At 42.5% G+C, this 22,809-nt stretch overlaps 1 protein-coding gene across 2 annotated transcripts in view; it reads left to right on the plus strand.

Annotated features, from left to right (window-relative positions):
• The first annotated feature begins 83 nt into the window (after positions 1 to 83).
• Positions 84 to 22,809, plus strand: part of GATA4 (GATA binding protein 4) — a 39,375-nt gene continuing 16,649 nt past the window's right edge. The window contains exons 1-2 of one of the 2 annotated variants that reach the window (XM_066589153.1): positions 84 to 597; positions 2,680 to 2,682. In XM_066589153.1, the coding sequence (XP_066445250.1) occupies positions 84 to 597; positions 2,680 to 2,682 (517 nt within the window). The remainder of the gene's footprint in view (positions 598 to 2,679; positions 2,683 to 22,809) is intronic. The other variant, XM_066589154.1, reaches the window with a different exon arrangement.

Consider the following 22,809-nt stretch of genomic DNA (forward strand, 5'->3'; position numbering starts at 1 on the left):
GAGATCTGGAGAGAAGGGATCAGGGAGATCCAGGCTCATCTATCTTGAAGAACATCTTTAGGAATTTTGAACTATCTTTAAGGATGTATCCAAGTATTTCAATGGCTGCTAACCATGGACCCCCATCGTATGAAGGGGCTGGGGGCTTCATGCACAGTTCTGCTGCTACCTCTCCAGTCTATGTTCCGACCACCCGGGTGTCCTCCATGATCCCCAGCCTCCCTTACCTCCAGTCCAGTGGTCACACTCAGCAGGGCAGTCCGGTAACTGGGCACAACATGTGGGCACAGGCGAGTGCAGAGAGCTCAGCCTACAACCCCAGCACCCCTCACCAGCCGGTGTCACCCCGCTTCGCCTTCTCCTCCAGCCCCCCTATCAGTGCAGCCTCTTCCAGAGAGATGTCCTACAGCAGCCCCCTGGCCATTACCACCAATGGAAGGGAGCAGTACGGCCGGGGGCTCGGGCCCACCTACTCCAGCCCCTACCCGGCTTATGTCACCCAGGACATGGGCGCCGCCTGGACTACTTCTCCATTCGATGGCTCCATGCTGCACAACCTGCAGAATAGAGGGGGACCCCCCAGACACCCCAACATAGGTAAGAGCCTATACATTATGTCTGAGAAATCCATATCCATATGTCTGAATGTTCAATATTAGGAATTATCTATCTACATTTACTATCTGTCTACCGTATTTATATATACATTTTTTATCGTATCTATTTCTCTCATATATCTACACTTATTTTGATCTATCTGGCTCATATTCTCATATCTATTTCATCATATCTATATCATATATCTATCTACAATTATTTTTATCTAAGTATATATCTATCATCTCTCTCATATCTACACTTATTTTGATCCATCTAATCTCATATATATATAATCTCATATATCTACACTTACTGTATTTTGATCTCATATATATCTAAATATATATATATTTTTTTTCATCATATCTATATCATACCTATCTCTCATATCTAAGTGTATACATACATCTTGTTATATCTATATCATATATCTATCTACATTTATTTTTTATCTATCTATTATCTATCTATCTCATATCTATCTAATATCTATCTCATATCTATCTATCTATCTATCTATCTATCTATCTATCTATCTATCTATCTATCTATCTATCTCATATCTATCTATCTATCTATCTATCTATCTATCTATCTATCTATCTCATATCTATCTCCTATCTATCTCCTATCTATCTATCTATCTATCTATCTATCTATCTATCTATCTATCTATCTATCTATCTATCTATCTATCTATCTATCTATCTATCTATCTATCTATCTATCTCATATCTATCCCATATCCCCATATCTATCTTTCTAGCTATCTCTATCTATCTATCTCTATCTATCTATCTCATATCTATCTCTATCTATCTATCTCATATCTATCTCTATCTATCTATCTCTATCTATCTATCTCCTATCTATCTCCTATCTATCTCCTATCTATCTCCTATCTATCTCCTATCTATCTATCTATCTATCTATCTATCTATCTATCTATCTATCTATCTATCTATCTCATATCTATCTATCTATCTATCTATCTATCTATCTATCTATCTATCTATCTATCTATCTATCTATCTATCTATCTATCTATCTATCTATCTATCTATCTATCTATCTATCTATCTATCTATCTATCTCTCTCCCAATGATACTAAGGGGGAGAGATACATAAAACAAATTATTCATTGTTGGGATAATTCCTAAATAATCCTTATTTTACACAAGAGCAAAACTAGCAGTTCTTGTTTGCCACTATGGGGGATCAGTAAATTTTGGTCAGTGAGCCAGTTACTGTCCAGGAACAATTACATTACATACTTCTAGAATGAAATTGTTTTTCCTTTGTACTCTGGTGGTTCTGGTTACAACAAATGTTCTCTCTTGTATTTAGCAAAGGGATGAATTCCTGTGTGTTGTTCTATATTTCATCTACACTGACCTTTACCCTAGGAGGTTATTATCTACTTGTCACCAATAACATATTTAGTATCCGCTGAATTATTATATACATACAGTATATGATCACAGATGAATTTGTGGGAAGATGACATAATGAAGTGGAATTGAGAGCATAGAGTTCGGTTTCTAGATGCAATGTGCGCAGTATTGTCTTTTTGTAAGCTCTTAAACAGCCAAACACATTTGCATAGGCTTTTGCGCACGTAAAACTTTTGCCTGCAAAATGAACCCATTGATTTCGATGGGTTTGTTCTCATAAGCGTGTCTCTCGCACGCGAGAAACGACAGGGCCTGCACTATCTTTCTGTGTGTTACGCAAAAAGCTGCCATAGAAGTCTACGGTGTGACCCTGCTGACCACCCTTGTTCACGTGCAAATACACTCCATTGCGGCAAGCATATTTGCGCTTACGTTCGCCTGTGGAAGCCTTAATGTTGTATTTAACCCATACTTTCCCTGAATGTGTATGCGGTTCCCAGCAGCGATCTAGAGGTATAAATCACAGCAGGGCCGGCCAGGCGTCCTACACTTCTGTGTGAAAGTTTGTACAAGGATCCAACTGAAATCCGTCTCCTCGCCCGTGTAAATGATGTAATATCAGATCCCTGGCTGCCCCATTGTCGTAAACATTTCATGTGGATGGACAGTGTACAGCAAGAATAGCGGGTGGAGCGATAAATCAGCGGAATCATGGCTGCTATTCTCTGGGGTTCGCACGCGTATATTTTACGCCCGCAAAACATGCGCAAATTCGGTCGTGAAGAAGCCCTCCGAGCAAGAAAAAATCCTTGGATGTTAAATACTCTTGTGTAATTAAAGACAAAAACAGAAACTCGCAGACAAAAAGCCAAATACACAAATATAGAATTATTATGTAGCCTTTATTATCCCATAAAAGGTGCAACTAAAGAAAAAAACAAAAAAGACAAAAGGATTATAAGAGCGATATATTTAAAAAAAATGATGTTTGTAAGCGCCGAGCCTCGAGGCGTGCGCCCACGTGTGGGCTCCCAATATTACTTTACTGGCTAGCCAATAAAGGAGTCGCCGCTCTAGTACTTTTAGGGTGCTGTCACTCGTACGACGGTATTAACGCAGGAAGCTGCAGAGTTTATTTCGTACTGTTCACGGCTAAATGACGGCCAACCTGCCCAACCTGCGGGCTTCGATGCAGAATTGTCAGTAGAATTCTGTCGTTTTCAATTCCGCATCCAAATCCGTACGTTAGCTTCATGGGCTCTAATGCAGAATTGTCCGCAGAACTGTAGATTCCACTGCGAAATATTCCACCCGCGTAAAACAATCATGTAGAAGAGTACTTTCATATCACATGCTGACAATGGGAAGCTTCACCTGCGCTGATCCCAAATTATATCTGTCTGCGGAACTTTATTTAGAATATGATGAAAATACACATAGTGATACATAATATCCCTGGTCTGCAAGGTGACAAAGGCTCATATTAGATATATAATAGATAGATGTGAGATAGATAGATATGAGATAGATAGATAGATAGATATGAGATAGATAGATAGATAGATAGATAAATAGATAGATAGATAGATAAATAGATAGATATGAGATGGATAGATAAATATTAGATAGATATGATATAGATAGATACAACAGATAGATATGATATAGATAGGCGATATATAGATAAATAGAACAAATAGATATAATATAGATATGAGATATACAGATATGTAATAGATACATATAGTAGTTGGATACATTAGCGTTAATGTATTATATTTCCAACAGAAAGAGCCAATACTTTATAAAGTATCATCGAGATTATTAATGGTAATGTATGATCATCTTAAAGGGCCAGTCTGGTTTAGAGAACCCATTTTACTAAAATACTAAACCCCGAGGCCGCCCTCACACGGGGCGCTTTTTAACCGCGGTACAACGCCACCATTGATTTTAATTGGGGCCTCGCAGACCAGCACTCAAACACGGCGTCTTTGACTCCACAATTTTCAAGCACTGTCTGCTCTCATTTTGGGCGTTTTTGAGTTTTTTACCGCCCCTCATCACCCATCGCACTGTCACATGCTGTAACTTGTCTGAAAACGTTGCCTGAAATCGTGATAAAATGTCACGGTTTCTCACGGCGCTTTCTGAGCGCATGTGTGAGAGCAGCCTAAGGTCTTATTCACACGTGCGTATGCAGTTCCGGTCCACACAATACTGACTGATTTCACGGCTCGCTCACGTGCTTGTTGCGTGTATTTTTGTTGCATGTGGTTTTTATTTTTCCATGAATGCACCAATCAATGTTTTTTACATAAAAAAATACCAGAAGCCCGACTGATGTCACAATTTTGGCTTTCACTGTCTCCTGCTGACAAGTGTAATACAGTCCGCAGTGCGCACACGTGTAACATTCGCATGCGCTGTATTTTTTTTACGCTAATGGCTCCTTCACAGAAGCTTATGCACAATGGCACGTGACTAAGCTGAACGTATTTGTACCATGAAGGTTCTGGTGAGCATGTTGGCATTTTTAGCAGGCAGCAGACAAACGCCTTAATGAGCCCCAAATGTATTCTTTTACCCACAGAATGGCGCTGTTTTTCACACGCGTGCTTGCGTATTGCGTGCACATTTGCGCATCCACATTGACTTCAATAGAGCCTTTGGTGTGCAAATATGCGGGAGAATATTTGTTTGCGTCGAATATGTGCAAAGAAAAGATCAGTGAGAACAAACCATTGAAGTCAGCGGGTTCTGTTCTCTGCGTATTGCAAGGGTAACTCTTGTGGCAAAAATTCTTGTCTGAAGCCGCCCTAACGGAGCTATTAGGGCACGTTCACACAGAGCGCTGCAGAATATTCTGCCATGCTAAAATATCTGGATGAAAGTCTAATTTTGATGCGGATTTGAAAATTGCAACAATTCAGTATCAAAATCCCCGCACTGAGGCGATCATATTTGCGCATACGCTTGTCTGAAAACCGCCCTCAGAGCAGTCTCACACGAGCACATGAGCAGAAACGCTCACGATAGCGTGATTTTTTGCGCTCGTATCGACGCTTATGACTGTACTATCTGTGTTGCCGGGGACTGTTCACATCAGCCCAGAACGCGCCCGCGCCAGGATTTCGAAGGGTGCAGACAAATTAGTCTTGGTGTTACCAATTTCCCTGTGAAATTGCTCAGTTCATTGCGCATTTTTACAGAGATCCTTCCTGCTAAAACAAAGCACACTGCAGGGTTTTTTTTACATACAAATGTGCGCATGAAAATACGCGTGTAAACACGAACACGCTTGTGTGAGAGAGCCCTTAATGCCGGCCAATAGTAAAAAGGCGATATAGACTTAAGGAACGGAATTAGTCACACGGATATTTCGGCCTCACAATGTTATCTCTATGGGGCCGGAATTCCGCGTCCGTTAGAATCCGCACGGCTTTACTACAAAACCGCGAGATTAAGCTGCGCAGCGGAGGAGCTTCCTGCTGGTGATTACGGCGTCTTGTGGGATTGTTGGGGGGGATTTCTATCATCCAGGAGACGGAATTCACAACTAAAGGCTGCGGGAAAAACAGGCAGAACTGCTGACTATTAGCAGCCCCCACCGGGCGGCCGGTGATTACGGTCACACTACGGCGCTGCTTCCCCTGTAACTGCAGTCCTCTGGATGCCACTGTTACAGCCTAAATGGCCCCCAGAGGTCTTATATGACGCTTTGAGGGGCGCAGATGTTCAAAAAATTGTTACAAAAATAAGTGAAAAAAAATTACAGAGTAAAATATTGGAAACTATATAAATTATACATCAAAATGGCGAACCCAATCCTGTACTTTTTTAAAACATAAATATGCTGATTTTGAAGGACTATTTATAGAAGAACTATAAATTAAAAAATATATACATTGTACACATTACCCATTATAAACCAAAAAATGGGGAAAAACGTTATTAAAAAATAGCTGCATATGTCACAAAAAACAGCAGCAAAAAAAAAAATAAAAATTTGGCGGCCCAAGAAAAAAAAACAAAACAGCACACGTGTAAAATCCCTAAAAAGTGCCGGGTCCTTTATCACCAAAACACACTGGTGGGGAATCAGGCAGCAAGGGGTTAAACACTTGCTGCCTGATTCCCCTCTTCCCACAGATTACAGAGAATCACTGGGAAAATCCTCAGGGGGGCCCTTCTAATAAAAAGGGATCAAGATGGGACCATAATAGGTAAATTGGCGCGTATTTGGGCAGTTTAGGCTCATTCACACCCCCGGTCCGTATGGCCGCCGCGATGCACGACACGGGGTGAAGGGAGTCGATGAAGGTAAATAGACGTTCATTGATCTGCTGACATTATCAGTGCGTGTCGATGGCAGCATGCACTATGTGTCTGCGTATCACGCAGTGGGAGCCCTATATATTTGTATAGGCAGCGTATGCAATACCATCCATGGCGTCATACCTCACATAACTGCCCCCATGAGATACGTGGTCATACGCAGTGCGACCGATTCACACAGACCGGTACAACGCTGGGGACGCCCGCAGTATTTTACAGATACGGTCCTGTGAACGAGCCCCCGCTCTGGCTGATAATTTAGGGGTCTACTAACGAGAGCTGAGAGTCCAGTCACGTGTTGCCCTCTACTCCTCGCGGAGCGGCCATTGATTTAAGAGCTTTACATTGTAAACAGCCCCATCAGCTCGTCTGTAAGGATGTTCCTGGATCGCCCAGAGAACACTTCAGCACTTTATATACTTGGAATGGAAAGTAATCTGTAAATAAGTCATTAGAATCGGACAGTTCAAACAGCGCCACCTGTTGCCATTATCGGTAACTGCAAGCAGTATAAAATAATCAAAACAACAATAATAGTAGGAATCAGAATAAGCATGTTTATTTATATAGCGCCAACATATCCCGCAGCTTTACAAAGTGGAGAAAATGGGTGGGAACATAAAGTAATAAACCAAGACGCATCTTAAGCAATAAGGGCGAGGGCCTGCTTGCAAGACTACAGAGAGGTACACACAGTATACTATATACATATATACACACACAGAATACTATATATATATATATATATATATATATATATATATATATATATATATATATATATATATACACACACACAGGATACTATACACACAGGATACTATATACACATATACACACAGTATACTATATACATATATACACACACAGAATACTATATACACATATACACACAGGATACTACATACATACATACACACAGGATACTATATACATATATACACACACAGTATACTATATACATATATACACACAGGATACTATATACATACACACAGAATAATATATATATATATATATATACACAGGATACTATATACATACTCACAGAATAATATATATATATATATATATATATATACACACAGGATACTATATACACATATACACACAGGATACTATATATATATATACACACAGGATACTATACACACATATACACACACAGGATACTATATACACATATACACACAGGATACTATATACATATATACACACAGGATACTATATACATACATACACACAGGATACTATATACATATATACACACACAGTATACTATATACATATATACACACAGGATACTATATACATACACACAGAATTATATATATATATATATATATATATATATATATATATATACACAGGATACTATATACATACTCACAGAATAATATATATATATATATATATATATATATATATATATATATATATACACAGGATACTATATACATACACACAGAATAATATATATATATATATATATATATACACACAGGATACTATATACACATATACACACAGGATACTATATATATATATACACACAGGATACTATACACACATATACACACACAGGATACTATATACACATATACACACAGGATACTATATACATATATACACACAGGATACTATATACACATATACACACAGGATACTATGTACACATATACACACAGGATACTATATATATATATATATATATATATATATATATATACACACACACAGGATACTATATACATATATACACACAAGATACTATATACATATATACACACAGGATAATATATACATATACACAGGATACTATATACACACACATGATACTATATACACATATACACACAGGATACTATATATACACACACATGATACTATATACATATATACACACAGGATACTATATATACACACACAGGATACTATATACATATATACACACACAGGATACTATATACATACACACAGAATACTATATATATATATATATATATATATATATATATATATACACACACACAGGATACTATATACACATATACACACAGGATACTATATATATATATACACACACAGGATACTATATACACATATACACACAGGATACTATATATATACACACACACAGGATACTATATACACATATACACACAGGATACTATATATATATACACACATGATACTATATACATATATACACACAGGATACTATATACACATAGGATACTATGTACACATATACACACAGGATACTATATATATATATACACACACACAGGATACTATATACATATATACACACAGGATACTATATACATATATACACACAGGATACTATATATATACACACACACACAGGATACTATATATATATATACACACACACAGGATACTATATATATATATATACACACACAGGATACTATATACATATATACACACATAGGATACTATATACATATATACACACAGGATACTATATATATAATACACACACAGAGGATACTATATACACATATACACACAGGATACTATATACACATATACACACAGGATACTATATACATATATACACACACACAGGATACTATATACATATATACACACAGGATACTATATATACACACAGGATACTATATATACACACAGGATACTATATATACACACACATGATACTATATACATATATACACACAGGATACTATATACATACATACACAGGATACTATATACATATATACACACAGGATACTATATACATACATACACAGGATACTATATACATATATACACACAGGATACTATATATATATATATATAATACACACACACAGAGGATACTATATACACATATGCACACAGGATACTATATACACATATACACACAGGATACTATGTACACATATACACACAGGATACTATATATATACACTACCGTTCAAAAGTTTGGGGTCACCCAAACAATTTTGTGTTTTCTATGAAAAGTCACACTTATTCACCACCATGCGTTGTGAAATGAATAGAAAATAGAGTCAAGACATTGACAAGGTTAGAAATAATGATTTGTATTTGAAATAACATTGTTTTTACATCAAACTTTGCTTTCGTCAAAGAATCCTCCTTTTGCAGCAATTACAGCACCTTTGACATTCTAGCTGTTAATTTGTTGAGGTAAGCTTGTGAAATTGCACCCCACGCTTCTAGAAGCATCTCCCACAAGTTGGATTGGTTGGATGGGCACTTCTGGCGTACCATACGGTCAAGCTGCTCCCACAACAGCTCAATGGGGTTCAGATCTGGTGACTGCGCTGGCCACTCCATTACCGATAGAATACCAGCTGCCTGCTTCTGCTGTAAATAGTTCTTGCACAATTTGGAGGTGTGTTTAGGGTCATTGTCCTGTTGTAGGATGAAATTGGTTCCAATCAAGCGCTGTCCACAGGGTATGGCATGGCGTTGCAAAATGGAGTGATAGCCTTCCTTATTCAGAATCCCTTTTACCCTGTACAAATCTCCCACCTTACCAGCACCAAAGCAACCCCAGACCATCACATTACCTCCACCATGCTTAACAGATGGCGTCAGGCATTCTTCCAGCATCTTTTCATTTGTTCTGCGTCTCACAAACGTTCTTCTTTGTGATCCAAACACCTCAAACTTGGATTCATCCGTCCACAACACTTTTTTCCAGTCTTCCTCTGTCCAATGTCTGTGTTCTTTTGCCCATCTTAATCTTTTTCTTTTATTGGCCAGTCTCAGATATGGCTTTTTCTTTGCCACTCTGCCCTGAAGCCCAAAATCCCGCAGCCGCCTCTTCACTGTAGATGTTGACACTGGTGTTTTGCGGGTACTATTTAATGAAGATGCCAGTTGGGTACCTGTGAGGCGTCTGTTTCTCAAACTAGAGACTCTAATGTGCTTATCTTCTTGCTTAGTTGTGCAACGCGGCCTCCCACTTCTTTTTCTACTCTGGTTAGAGCCTGTTTGTGCTGTCCTCTGAAGGGAGTAGTACACACCGTTGTAGGAAATCTTCAATTTCTTAGCAATTTCTCGCATAGAATAGCCTTCATTTCTAAGAACAAGAATAGACTGTCGAGTTTCAGATGAAAGTTCTCTTTTTCTGGCCATTTTGAGCGTTTAATTGACCCCACAAATGTGATGCTCCAGAAACTCAATCTGCTCACAGGAAGGTCAGTTTTGTAGCTTCTGTAACAAGCTAGACTGTTTTCAGATGTGTGAACATGATTGCACAAGGGTTTTCTAATCATCAATTAGCCTTCTGAGCCAATGAGCAAACACATTGTACCATTAGAACACTGGAGTGATAGTTGCTGGAAATGGGCCTCTATTCACCTTTGTAGATTTTGCACAAAAAAACAGGCATTTGCAGCTAGAATAGTCATTTACCACATTAGCAATGTATAGAGTGCATTTGTTTAAAGTTAGGACTAGTTTAAAGTTATCTTCATTGAAAAGTACAGTGCTTTTCCTTCAAAAATAAGGACATTTCAATGTGACCCCAAACTTTTGAACGGTAGTGTATATATATATATATATATATATATATATATATATACACACACACAGGATACTATATACATATATACACACAGGATACTATATATACACACATGATACTATATACATATATACACACACAGGATACTATATACATACATACACACACACAGGATACTATATACATATATACACACAGGATACTATATACATATATACACACAGGATACTATATACACATATACACACAGGATACTATATATATATATATATATATATATATATATACACACACACACACACACACACAGGATACTATATATACACACACAGGATACTATATACATATATACACACAGGATACTATATATACACACAGGATACTATATACATATATACACACAGAATACTATATATACACACAGGATACTATATATATACACACAGGATACTATATATACACACACAGGATACTATATACATATATACACACAGGATACTATATATACACACACAGGATACTATATACATATACACACACAGGATACTATATACATATATACACACAGGATACTATATATACACACAGGATACTATATATACACACACAGGATACTATATACATATATACACACAGGATACTATATATACACACACAGGATACTATATACATATATACACACAGGATACTATATATACACACACAGGATACTATACATATATATATATATATATATATATATATATATATATATATATATATATACACACACACACACACACACACACACACACGGGATACTATATAAAAATACATATACACACATGGGATACTATATACATATATACACACACACACAGGATACTATATACATACATACACACAGAATACTGTATACATACATACACACAGGATACTATATACATACATACACACAGAATACTATATACATACATACACACAGGATACTATATACATACATACACACAGAATACTATATACATACATACACACAGGATACTATATACATATATACACACAGGATACTATATACATACATACACACAGAATACTATATATATATATATACAGACAGGATACTATATACATATATACACACAGGATACTATATACATATATACACACAGGATACTATATATACACACATGATACTATATACATATATACACACAGGATACTATATACATATATACACACACAGGATACTATATATATACACACACACACAGGATACTATATACATACAGACAGGATACTATATATATACACACACACACAGGATACTATATACATACATACAGACAGGATACTATATCCTGAACATATAGAACGTTTTGTAAATACGGCTTCGCTCACGTCAGCATTGAAGGTTCCGTTCAGAAGTGTTATTTCGTCCTGTAAATTCTGGCAAAGTCTCGTACAACAGGAAATTAAACGGACCTCATTATAGTCTAAAAAATCTTGGAGAAATGAGTTGGAAGTTCAGATTAGAGAGGAATTTAGTTTTTAAGGCCAGGAGCAACGCTTGGAGCGTGGGTAGGGCAGTAGACGGAGACGAGGGAGGAGATACAGGGTGGCACAGCATTGTGGAGGCCTTATGGATGACAGTAATGACTTTAAATTGTATTTTGTATTTGACAGGCATTTGTACTGACTGGCACAGGCTGGAGGCAGTAGTGTAGTGACTGGCACAGGGTAAAGGCATTGGCGTAGTGATTGTCACAGGGTGGAGCCATCAGTATAGTGAATTGCACAGGGTGGAGCCATCAGTGTAGTGACTGGCACAGGGTAAAGGCATCAGTGTAGTGACTGGCACAGGCTGGAGGCAGTAGTGTAGTGACTGGCACAGGGTAGAGGCATTGGCGTAGTGACTGGCACAGGGTGGAGCCATCAGTATAGTGAATTGCACAGGGTGGAGCCATCAGTGTAGTGACTGGCAGAGGGTAAAGGCATCAGTGTAGTGAATGGCACAGGGTGGAGGCTTTAGTATAGTGACTGGCACAGGATGGAGGCATCAGTGTAGCGACTGGCACAGAGTGGAGGCATTGGTGTAGTGACTGGCAAAGGGTGGAGGCATTAGTGTAGTGCGTGGCACAGGGTGGACGCATCAATGTAGTGACTGGCGCAGGGTGGAGGCTTTAGTGTAGTGACTGGCACAGGGTGGAGGCGTCAGTGTAGTGACTGGCACAGGATGGAGGGATCAGTGTAGTGACTGGCACAGGTTGGACGCATCAATGTAGTGCCTGGCACAGGGTGGAGGCTTTAGTGTAGTGACTGGCACAGGGTGGAGGCATCAGTGTAGTGACTGGCACAGGATGAAGGGATCAGTGTAGTGACTGGCACAGGGTAGAGGCATCGGTGTAGTGACTGGCACAGGGTGGAGGCATCGTTGTAATGACTTGAACAAAAATACCGTTCAGAGCATGCTACGGTATATCGATTCTTGTTGCACACTCGCGGAAATGAATTGCGATTTCCATGAGCAGAGGAAAAATCGCAGCATGCTCTGTTCTTGTGCGGTGTCCATGGAAGCCGTCCATTGCAGACAGGTCACTGCCTAGCGACAGTGCAGGAAATAAGATTTTGGGGAAAAAAAGACAAGACTGCACATGTCCGATGGCGAGCCACTGGGTCCATCTGCAGTACAGATGAAGACGACAAAAGACGGGTATGCAGGGTCACCGGCCGGCACGCGGTTGGATTCTGCTGGGGGCTCCCTCATGCGCAATCCGACCCGTTCGTGTGCAGGAGGCCTTATTGGAGGTGACCTATCGGACGCAGATGCCCGACGGGCCGTCCCAGTAAGAATCCTGTGCTTTTACAGAGGAACGAGCGCTGCTCAGTGAATGGAGGCGGAGAGGGATGGGGATCGGTCCCACAAACCCGCCTTCCTTCACGCACGCCGATCCGTTATTCAGCAGAAACTGAACATCAAACGAGGAGCGACAGAATACTCGCTCAGCGTCCAGTCGGGGGATTTATACTGTACGGCAATCCTTCTGGTTTGGGGGAATCTGAATGTATTGTGTAAAAGGGCCCTCAGTAAGGGGAAGACCGATCGGCAGCGAGTTGCTGAGAGTGGATAAGGCGACAATAAGACTGCGCTGCTTTTATGTCCAGTTTTAAATACATAGACAAAACGGAACGGTTGCTAACCATTTTTTTGGTCAATGGGGGACAGAAATACACGTGTGCGCATTTGTTAGAGCGCGGCAGAGGAGGGGGAATTATAAAGAAGAGATGTTTAAATCTATTAAAAACGGAAAACGGACGGAAATGAATAGAAAGCATTCCCTCCTTTTTTGACAGATTCATTGGAGAAAAAAAGAAAGAGCGATTTCTGCTCATTTACCGCTGGATTATGTGACCCAGATGTGGCCCGCCCATGGACGCCACCGTTTTTTCCCCCCATTTGATGCGGCCGTACGAGGGCTTGCTTTTTGCGTGATGAACTGTAGTTTTTTTTTGTACCAACAGCAATAATGACGCCGTTTTTTTCTTCTCTTTAACATGATCATGTGTTTCTGCGGGCCAGTACTTCTACGACAATTGCAAAAAGTTGTTTTTGTTTTTTTTTTTAACTTTTGTATGCTAAAAACCCCCTCTTTTGGAATTTTTTTTTGTGGACGGAGCTCTGTGAGGGCTTTTTTTTTTTTTTTGCGAGACAAGCTGTAGTTTTTATTGGTACTATTTTGGGGTACATACAGCTTTTTGCCACGCGAAATAAACAGGTCGTTACTAGAGATGAGCGAGCACCAAAATGCTCGGGTGCTCGTTACTTGAGCCAAGCTTTTTGTAATCCTCGAGCTCGTTTCGAGTAACGAGCGTTTTTCAAGGTGACCCATGCTCGGCATAGGGGATGTTTCTCTCTTTCCCTCTGAAATGTACTCAAGCACCTCGTGGTGCTCGCTCGAGTAACGAGTACTTTCGTGTATACTAATACTCGGACGAGCATGCTCGCTCATCTCTAGTTGTTACCGATGTAATGATACCAAAGATGTATTTAATTTTTTTTTTTATAATTTTTTATGCACAAGAAATTTTTTTTGTTGTTTTTGTTTCGTGTCTGTCGAAGCCTTGCCACGTATTAAGTGCAATAGAGCCCTATTGTTCAATATGGGTGCATATAAAATGCTGTACGCAACAACGCCAAACGACATAGCGGGAAATGAAAGGAAAATATTAAACCAGGAACACTGTGTGTGACGAAGTGTGTGAGATCTGCTGTTGTACGGAGTCCAAAATCACTGCCGTACACGGCGAAACGCAGCGGTAAAATGCGCGCCCGGCCTGAGATGGCTCATTAGACACCGGCCCCTGTTGTAGCCATTGTGGACAGACTAGTTAGACTAATCAGGGCTTGTGGATCATTGCTTTATGCTGCCAACCTGGGGATTAATGGGGTGTGAAAGTGGCCAGTGTCCCACCTCCAAGTGAGGAGACGCAATATAAGCGTGTTTGGACAAGTCTGCTGGAGTCACTATCAGGGTCTTTCTTCTCAGCCTTGTGGGGTCATTTGCATAATTGTTGTGTATTGCTGGAATCCACAAACAATGGCTGTTAAATCTAATTATGCTAAACTGGGCCAATTTACAAGAGAATAGACCCTCCATGGGGGACATGTAAGTGTCTGCTGGCTGTGTGGGGGACATGTAAGTGTCTGCTGGCTGTGTGGGGGACATGTAAGTGTCTGCTGGCTGTGTGGGGGACATGTAAGTGTCTGCTGGCCATGTGGGGGACATGTAAGTGTCTGCTGGCTGTGTGGGGGACATCTAAGTGTCTGCTGGTTGTGTGAGGGACATGTAAGTGTCTGCTGGCTGTGTGAGGGACATGTAAGTGTCTGCTGGCTGTGTGGGGGACATGTAAGTGTCTGCTGGCTGTGTGGGGGACATGTAAGTGTCTGCTGGCTGTGTGGGGGACATGTAAGTGTCTGCTGGCCGTGTGGGGGACATGTAAATGTCTGCTGGCCGTGTGGAGGACATGTAAATCTCTGCTGGCCATGTGGGGGGACATGTAAGTGTCTGCTGGCTGTGTGGGGGACATGTAAGTGTGCTGACTGTGTGGGGGACATGTAAGTGTCTGCTGGCTGCGTGGGGGACATGTAAGTGTCTGCTGGCTGTGTGGGGGACATGTAAGTGTCTGCTGGCCGTGTGGGGAACATGTAAGTGTCTGCTGGCCGTGTGGCGGACATGTAAGTGTCTGCTGGCCTTGTGGGGGACATGTAAGTGTCTGCTGGCTATGGGGGACATGTAAGTGTCTGCTGGCTATGGGGGACATGTAAGTGTCTCTGCTGATTGTGTGGGGGACATGTAAGTGTCTGCTGGCTGTGTGGGGGACATGTAAGTGTCTGCTGGCCGTGTGGGGGACATGTAAGTGTCTGCTGGCTGTGTGGGGGACATGTAAGTGTCTGCTGGCTGTGTGGGGGGCATGTAAGTGTCTGCTGGCCGTGTGGGGGACATGTAAGTGTCTGCTGGCCATGTGGGGGACATGTAAGTGTCTGCTGGATGTGTGGGGGACATGTAAGTGTCTGCTGGCTGTGTGGGGGACATGTAAGTGTCTGCTGGCCGTGTGGGGGACATGTAAGTGTCTGCTGGCCGTGTGGGGGGCATGTAAGTGTCTGCTGGCCGTGTGGGGGACATGTAAGTGTCTGCTGGCCGTGTGGGGGACATGTAAGCGTCTGCTGGATGTGTGGGGGACATGTAAGTGTCTGCTGGCTGTGTGGGGGACATGTAAGTGTCTGCTGGCCGTGTGGGGGACATGTAAGTGTCTGCTGGCTGTGTGGGGGGCATGTAAGTGTCTGCTGGCCGTGTGGGGGACATGTAAGTGTCTGCTGGCCGTGTGGGGGACATGTAAGCGTCTGCTGGATGTGTGGGGGACATGTAAGTGTCTGCTGGCTGTGTGGGGGACATGTAAGTGTCTGCTGGCCGTGTGGGGGACATGTAAGTGTCTGCTGGATGTGTGGGGGACATGTAAGTGTCTGCTGGCTGTGTGGGGGACATGTAAGTGTCTGCTGGCTATGTGGGGGACATGTAAGTGTCTGCTGGCAGTGTGGGGGACATGTAAGTGTCTGCTGGCTATGGGGGGACATGTAAATGTCTGCTGGCTGTGTGGGGGACATCTAAGTGTCTGCTGGTTGTGTGAGGGACATGTAAGTGTCTGCTGGCTGTGTGGGGGACATGTAAGTGTCTGCTGGCTATGTGGGGGACATGCAAGTGTCTGCTGGCTGTGTGGGGGACATGTAAGTGTCTGCTGGCCGTGTGGGGGACATGTAAGTGTCTGCTGGCTGCGTGGGGGACATGTAAGTGTCTGCTGGCTGTGTGGGGGACATGTAAGTGTCTGCTGGCTGTGTGGGGGACATGTAAGTGTCTGCTGGCTATGGGGGGACATGTAAATGTCTGCTGGCTGTGTGGGGGACATCTAAGTGTCTGCTGGTTGTGTGAGGGACATGTAAGTGTCTGCTGGCTGTGTGGGGGACATGTAAGTGTCTGCTGGATGTGTGGGGGACATGTAAGTGTCTGCTGGCTGTGTGGGGGACATGTAAGTGTCTGCTGGCTGTGTGGGGGACATGTAAGTGTCTGCTGGCTGTGTGGGGGACATGTAAGTGTCTGCTGGCTGTGTGGGGGACATGTAAGTGTCTGCTGGCTGTGTGGGGGACATGTAAGTGTCTGCTGGCTGTGTGGGGGACATGTAAGTGTCTGCTGGATGTGTGGGGGACATGTAAGTGTCTGGTGGCCGTGTCTGCTCACTATGGGGAGAAAAAGCCGCAATGGAATGCCGCTCCCAGACCCATGGCGAAATGCGTTTTTGAAGCTGTGGCTCTCCCGAGGAAACCTCATGGCTTTTCGGTGCTGCCAAGCCACAAGATTTCCGTCCTGTCGGAACCCAGCCTTATCATTCACTTTCGCTCATTTGAATGATTTTTTAACGACAATCATTCCATCTAAAGGGGCCCTTAGGGTACATTTACACGGTCCGCTGGTCTCTGGAATAATCGCTCAAATGAGTGATTGTGAGCGAGTGCCGGCCTGCGTACGCAGACCCCCCTCGGCTGAGTGACAAGTCGCTCAGTAGTCACTAGTCGTTCTCGCTCAGTGTAAATTCATATCCGCGAGTGTGAAGGAAAAATCGTAAATACATGTCTTTCAGTGCCCGTTTATTACCGCCGATCGTCCTCGCAGACGCCAATTTGCAATTCAAATCTGGTCATGTGACAGAATGCACAACTCCTCCTTACTTGGCACGCATGGGCTACAGTGGTAGTTCCAGCGCTAAGAGAAACGGAAAGACGAGACTCCAGAGGGCAAAACAGCATAAATATTAGATCACTGAGCAGCGGAGAAACATCTGCTGATGAGATGAATCCAGATTCAGGCCGATGGGAGGTCCGACATTGGTACAATCAGCATGAATCGATGTCCGCCTGCTGTCAGCTGGGCAGAACACATCTGCTATGCCAAAGTACAAGAGGCTTCCTGCCGATTTCATCACCTGGTGGACTCTACGCCAAGACAAATTTCTGCGGTTCCGAAGGTCAATGGAGGTCGATCGCGATACTAGATGGGGTCTCTACTAAAGTGGCCAGTATAGGTTCATTCAACGCAGTAAGATAATGAATGAAGTGCATTAAAGTTCACAATCCTTATTCATTTGAAGGCGTATTATAGGCAGTAACATAGTATTAGCCGGTATAGTACGTGGCCGGGAAGACTTCTGCTCATCCGTGGCCCACGTATAATTAGTCAGAGCTGTTTTATGTATGTTCGATTCCCCCATCTTTTAGTACTGATAACCGATGTCCCAGTTGGGACAGTTTTGTATACGGTGACATTAGTCGTGCCTCCAGATTCCATCCTGAGCCGGATAGAGAAATGTTGAACGCACAACTGTAATCTGTCATCCTGCAGCTTGTTTAGTATCATTGAGGGTTTTCACTTTTGGCAAATGTATTAATAAGGTTCCTTCAGAGTGCCCCATATTCCATTTGGATCTTCTAACTTCTTAAAGCCGTACTCATAATTTCACGGTCTCCAGACCGTCTTGTTGTTGGTCTTCATTGTTGCCCATTCACCTCTCCCAAGCATAATTTCTTTCTTGCTGTAAAAGTGTATTATAACATTAACTAGTACTAAATCCCATTTGGATTTTTGGTGGTCACGTCTCCTTCTATGTGTCATTTGTATGACCATGACTTCTAGTGTACACTTGCAATCAGGGATATACATAGAACTTAGGGTGCCCCTTAGTGAAACTCTGAATTGATTCCAACCCCCAAGAGAGAAACATTATATATATGTTATGTTAGACAACACTTATAGCACGGCTCAGCCCTAGTATACCTCTAAATATTGCAGTTGCCATGTAATAGTTAGATACCAGCTCTACACAGTGATAGTGATTACAGTGTAGTTACCTCCAGTGATCACAGATAACATCTCCTCTAATGACGTCTCCCGTAAGGTTTTCTGTACTATTTCATGACAGGTTTATACCATCATGAAGACTATTCCAGTCATGACTGATCTCTGCACACTCTTCCCATTCTGCCTTGACCCTCCATAGTAGTAATGCCCCCTCTGTGGCCCCCACTTAGTAAAAGTGCTCCTCTCTGGCCCTCAGTAATAGTGCCCCCTCTGTGGCTCTTGCTCAGTAGGTCTCACCCTTTGGACCACACTCAGTAATACTGTGTTTCCCTGGAAATAAGACCGACCATGTAAATAAGCCTTAGCCTGATTTTTCAGGGTTTTCAGAGAGGCTTGAAATATAAACCCTACCCTAAAAATAAGCCCTAGTTAGATTGAATTAAAAAAAAAGAAATACATTTCCTATCGGGCTTGGTCAAGGTCCCTCCCGATGCTCTCCAGACCTGAAGCACAGTCCTCAGCCGCCCACACAAGATCACTTGTTCATAAAGCTGAGTAGCCACTTTATTAGTTCATAAATCCCACCTCCACAAAGCAATGGCTGTGATTGGCTGAGCACACATGAAGAACTAATTACAGCCAACTCTTTACGGCAGGATTTACGAATTGGCTGAGCCGTGGCCATCGCTCACCGTCGCTCAGCTACTTCATACAGTAAATCCCCGAAGCGATGGCTGTGATTGGCTAAGTAGCACGCAAAGATCCAATGACAGCCATCGCTCAGTAAATCACAGCCAACGCTTCGAGGAGGCGGGATTCACGAATCGGCTGAGTCACGCGCATTGCTCACCGCCACTCAGCTATTTCATATGGTAAATCCACAAAGTGGTGGTTGTCATTGGCTGAACAGCACTCGAAGATCCAATCACAGCCATCGCTTTGAGGAGGCAGGATTTATGAATCGGCTGAGTCACCGCTTTGTCAGTTCATAAATCACGCCTCCACAAAGCAATGGCTGTGATTGGCTGAGCATGTATGAAGAATCAATCACATCCGACGCTTTGTGGAGGTGGGATTTATGAACGGCTGAGCCGCGATGAGCAGATTCATAAATTCCACCTCCACAACATGATGGCTGTTGATTGGTTCTTCGACTACTGCTCAGCCAATCAATGCAGCGCTCAATAAACCAATGCGATGGCTGTGATTGTCTCATCCAGCGCTGCATTGATTGGCTGAGCAGAGGTCGAAGAACCAATCACAGCCATCGCTTCCTGGAGGCAGGATTTATGAATCCTGTAACCAGGAAGTGATGTTGTATGTGCGTTCGAGGACTGTGAGAACCGCGCCCGAGCTATAGAAAGCAGCGAGCTGGACCTGGACCGAGCCTGCTAGGTAAGTATAAGACCTCCCCCACAAATAAAACCTAGTGCCTCTTTTGAGCAAATATCTTCTTACAAACTCTGGCACAATCCAACTCCTCCCCGCCTCCTGCACCCTGTACTCGCCCTGTGCGGAAGTAACAATTAAAAACTGAAGCAAAGCCTTGATTTTATCAACCTGTAAATCTCCCTTTAGCAGCAATTACCTCCAACAAGCGTTTCCTGTAGCTGCAAATATAATTTGCAGATCGTTGAGACATTTTGGACCATTTCTCCCTGCAAGTGTGTTTCAATTAAACATTTCTGGGATGCCTTGTGTGCAGAGCCCTCTACAGGTCATGTCACAGCATCTCAATGGGGTTAAAGGGGTTTTCCAGGAGTACACTATTCATGATGCAGCCTCAGGACAGGTCATCAATAGCTGATCAGCATGGTCTGCCATCGATCAGCTAATTGAAGTGACAGTGGTGCTTGGCTGAGCACCGTTGTCACTTCAGTCCATACCAAGCACCATGCCATACACTGTATAGCAGATGTACCTGGTATTGCATCTCAATCCCAGGCAACACCTGACATGTCTCTCTGCTCATTCTGAACTGAACAGTCTGATGGGCGGTCCTATCAGTGACTGACAGCTATCTTCCTATGACTGTACATGTACAGGCAGCTGTCAAACACTGATAGGACCGCCCATTCACATTGCATCTGAAAAGCCCTTGGCATAGATGTCAACTGTATCCCATTCATTCAAGGGAGGAGAAAAGTGTCCTATTGACTTCTGTCAGACTGGTATATGTTGGCATATAATAATGTTTTTGCAACTGTATGGAATAGGATAATCTGTAATCATAGTTATAGGGGAAATGTATGGCCAGGAACAGTTTCCCCCTCAAAACAGCTGATTTTTGGGATGCCTGTCTTTAGAGATCTTAAAAGGGTATCCCTGTCTGAAATTTTATAGCATATCCACAGAATAAGCCATAAAAGTCTTATAGGTGCATGATCCGCCTTTAACGGAAGGTCTACCTACAGCCCGGATGAATACGGTGGTCCGTAATTACAGTACTAGCTGGACGGGCTGTTTTACGCTATTTCTGCAACTCCCGTAGAAGTGAATGGGAATTATGGAAAGAGTCTAGCCATGTTTTTCTAAACTTAAAGGGGTTGTCCTGCGCCGAAACGGGTTTTTTTTTTTTTTCAATAGCCCCCCTCGTTCGGCGCGAGACAAACCCGATGCAGGGGTTTAAAAAAAAAAACGGATAGTACTTACCCGAATCCCCGCACTGCGGCGACTTCTTACTTACCTTGCTAAGATGGCCGCCGGGATCTTCACCCACGGTGGACCGCAGGTCTTCTCCCATAGTGCACCGTGGGCTCTGTGCGTTCCATTGCCGATTCCAGCCTCCTGATTGGCTGGAATCGGCACACGTGACGGTGCGGAGCTACGAGGAGCAGCTCTCCGGCATGAGCGGCCCCATTCAGAAGGGAGAAGACCGGACTGCGCAAGCGCGTCTAATCGGGCGATTAGACGCTGAAATTAGACGGCACCATGGAGACGAGGACGCTAGCAACGGAACAGGTAAGTGAATAACTTCTGTATGGCTCATATTTAATGCACGATGTACATTATAAAGTGCATTAATATGGCCATACAGAAGTGCTTACCCCCACTTGCTTTCGCGGGACAACCCCTTTAAACAACAGGTCCTAAATGTTAAATAGGCTAACCCATAGGGGTAATTTCCGCCATAACAAAATCGGAGACACCTGGTGTCAGCACTGCCGAGCGGGACCATTATCTGACCCCAGCACTGACCACCTCCTGTGCGCTGGGCTCCCCCGTCTCCTGTCTACTCATTGCCATTATGGATTGGCCACGATTGCCGGCCTTCGATGGCCGCGTTGATGTTGAATTCTTTGTTTCTAAGTGAGGTAAAGGTTATCTGCACACTTTGTCCGATCGATAGAGAACAGCGGTATTTATCCCTGTGTATTTATTAGCCTGAAGCCCTGTCACATTCACAGCAGATCGATAGCAGCTCGTTGTGGGTTAATTATAAGCGCTAAATAAACGCACAAGTCTCAAAGTTCAGCCGCGCTCTGCAACGTTTCAGAAAAACTTCAGAGGGCAAAACATGGGAAGTTTCATTGATGTATCCAGGACAGGTGGGAGTTGGAACCC

The sequence above is a fragment of the Eleutherodactylus coqui genome, chromosome 1 (assembly GCF_035609145.1).
Source record: "Eleutherodactylus coqui strain aEleCoq1 chromosome 1, aEleCoq1.hap1, whole genome shotgun sequence".
Taxonomy (NCBI): domain Eukaryota; kingdom Metazoa; phylum Chordata; class Amphibia; order Anura; family Eleutherodactylidae; genus Eleutherodactylus; species Eleutherodactylus coqui.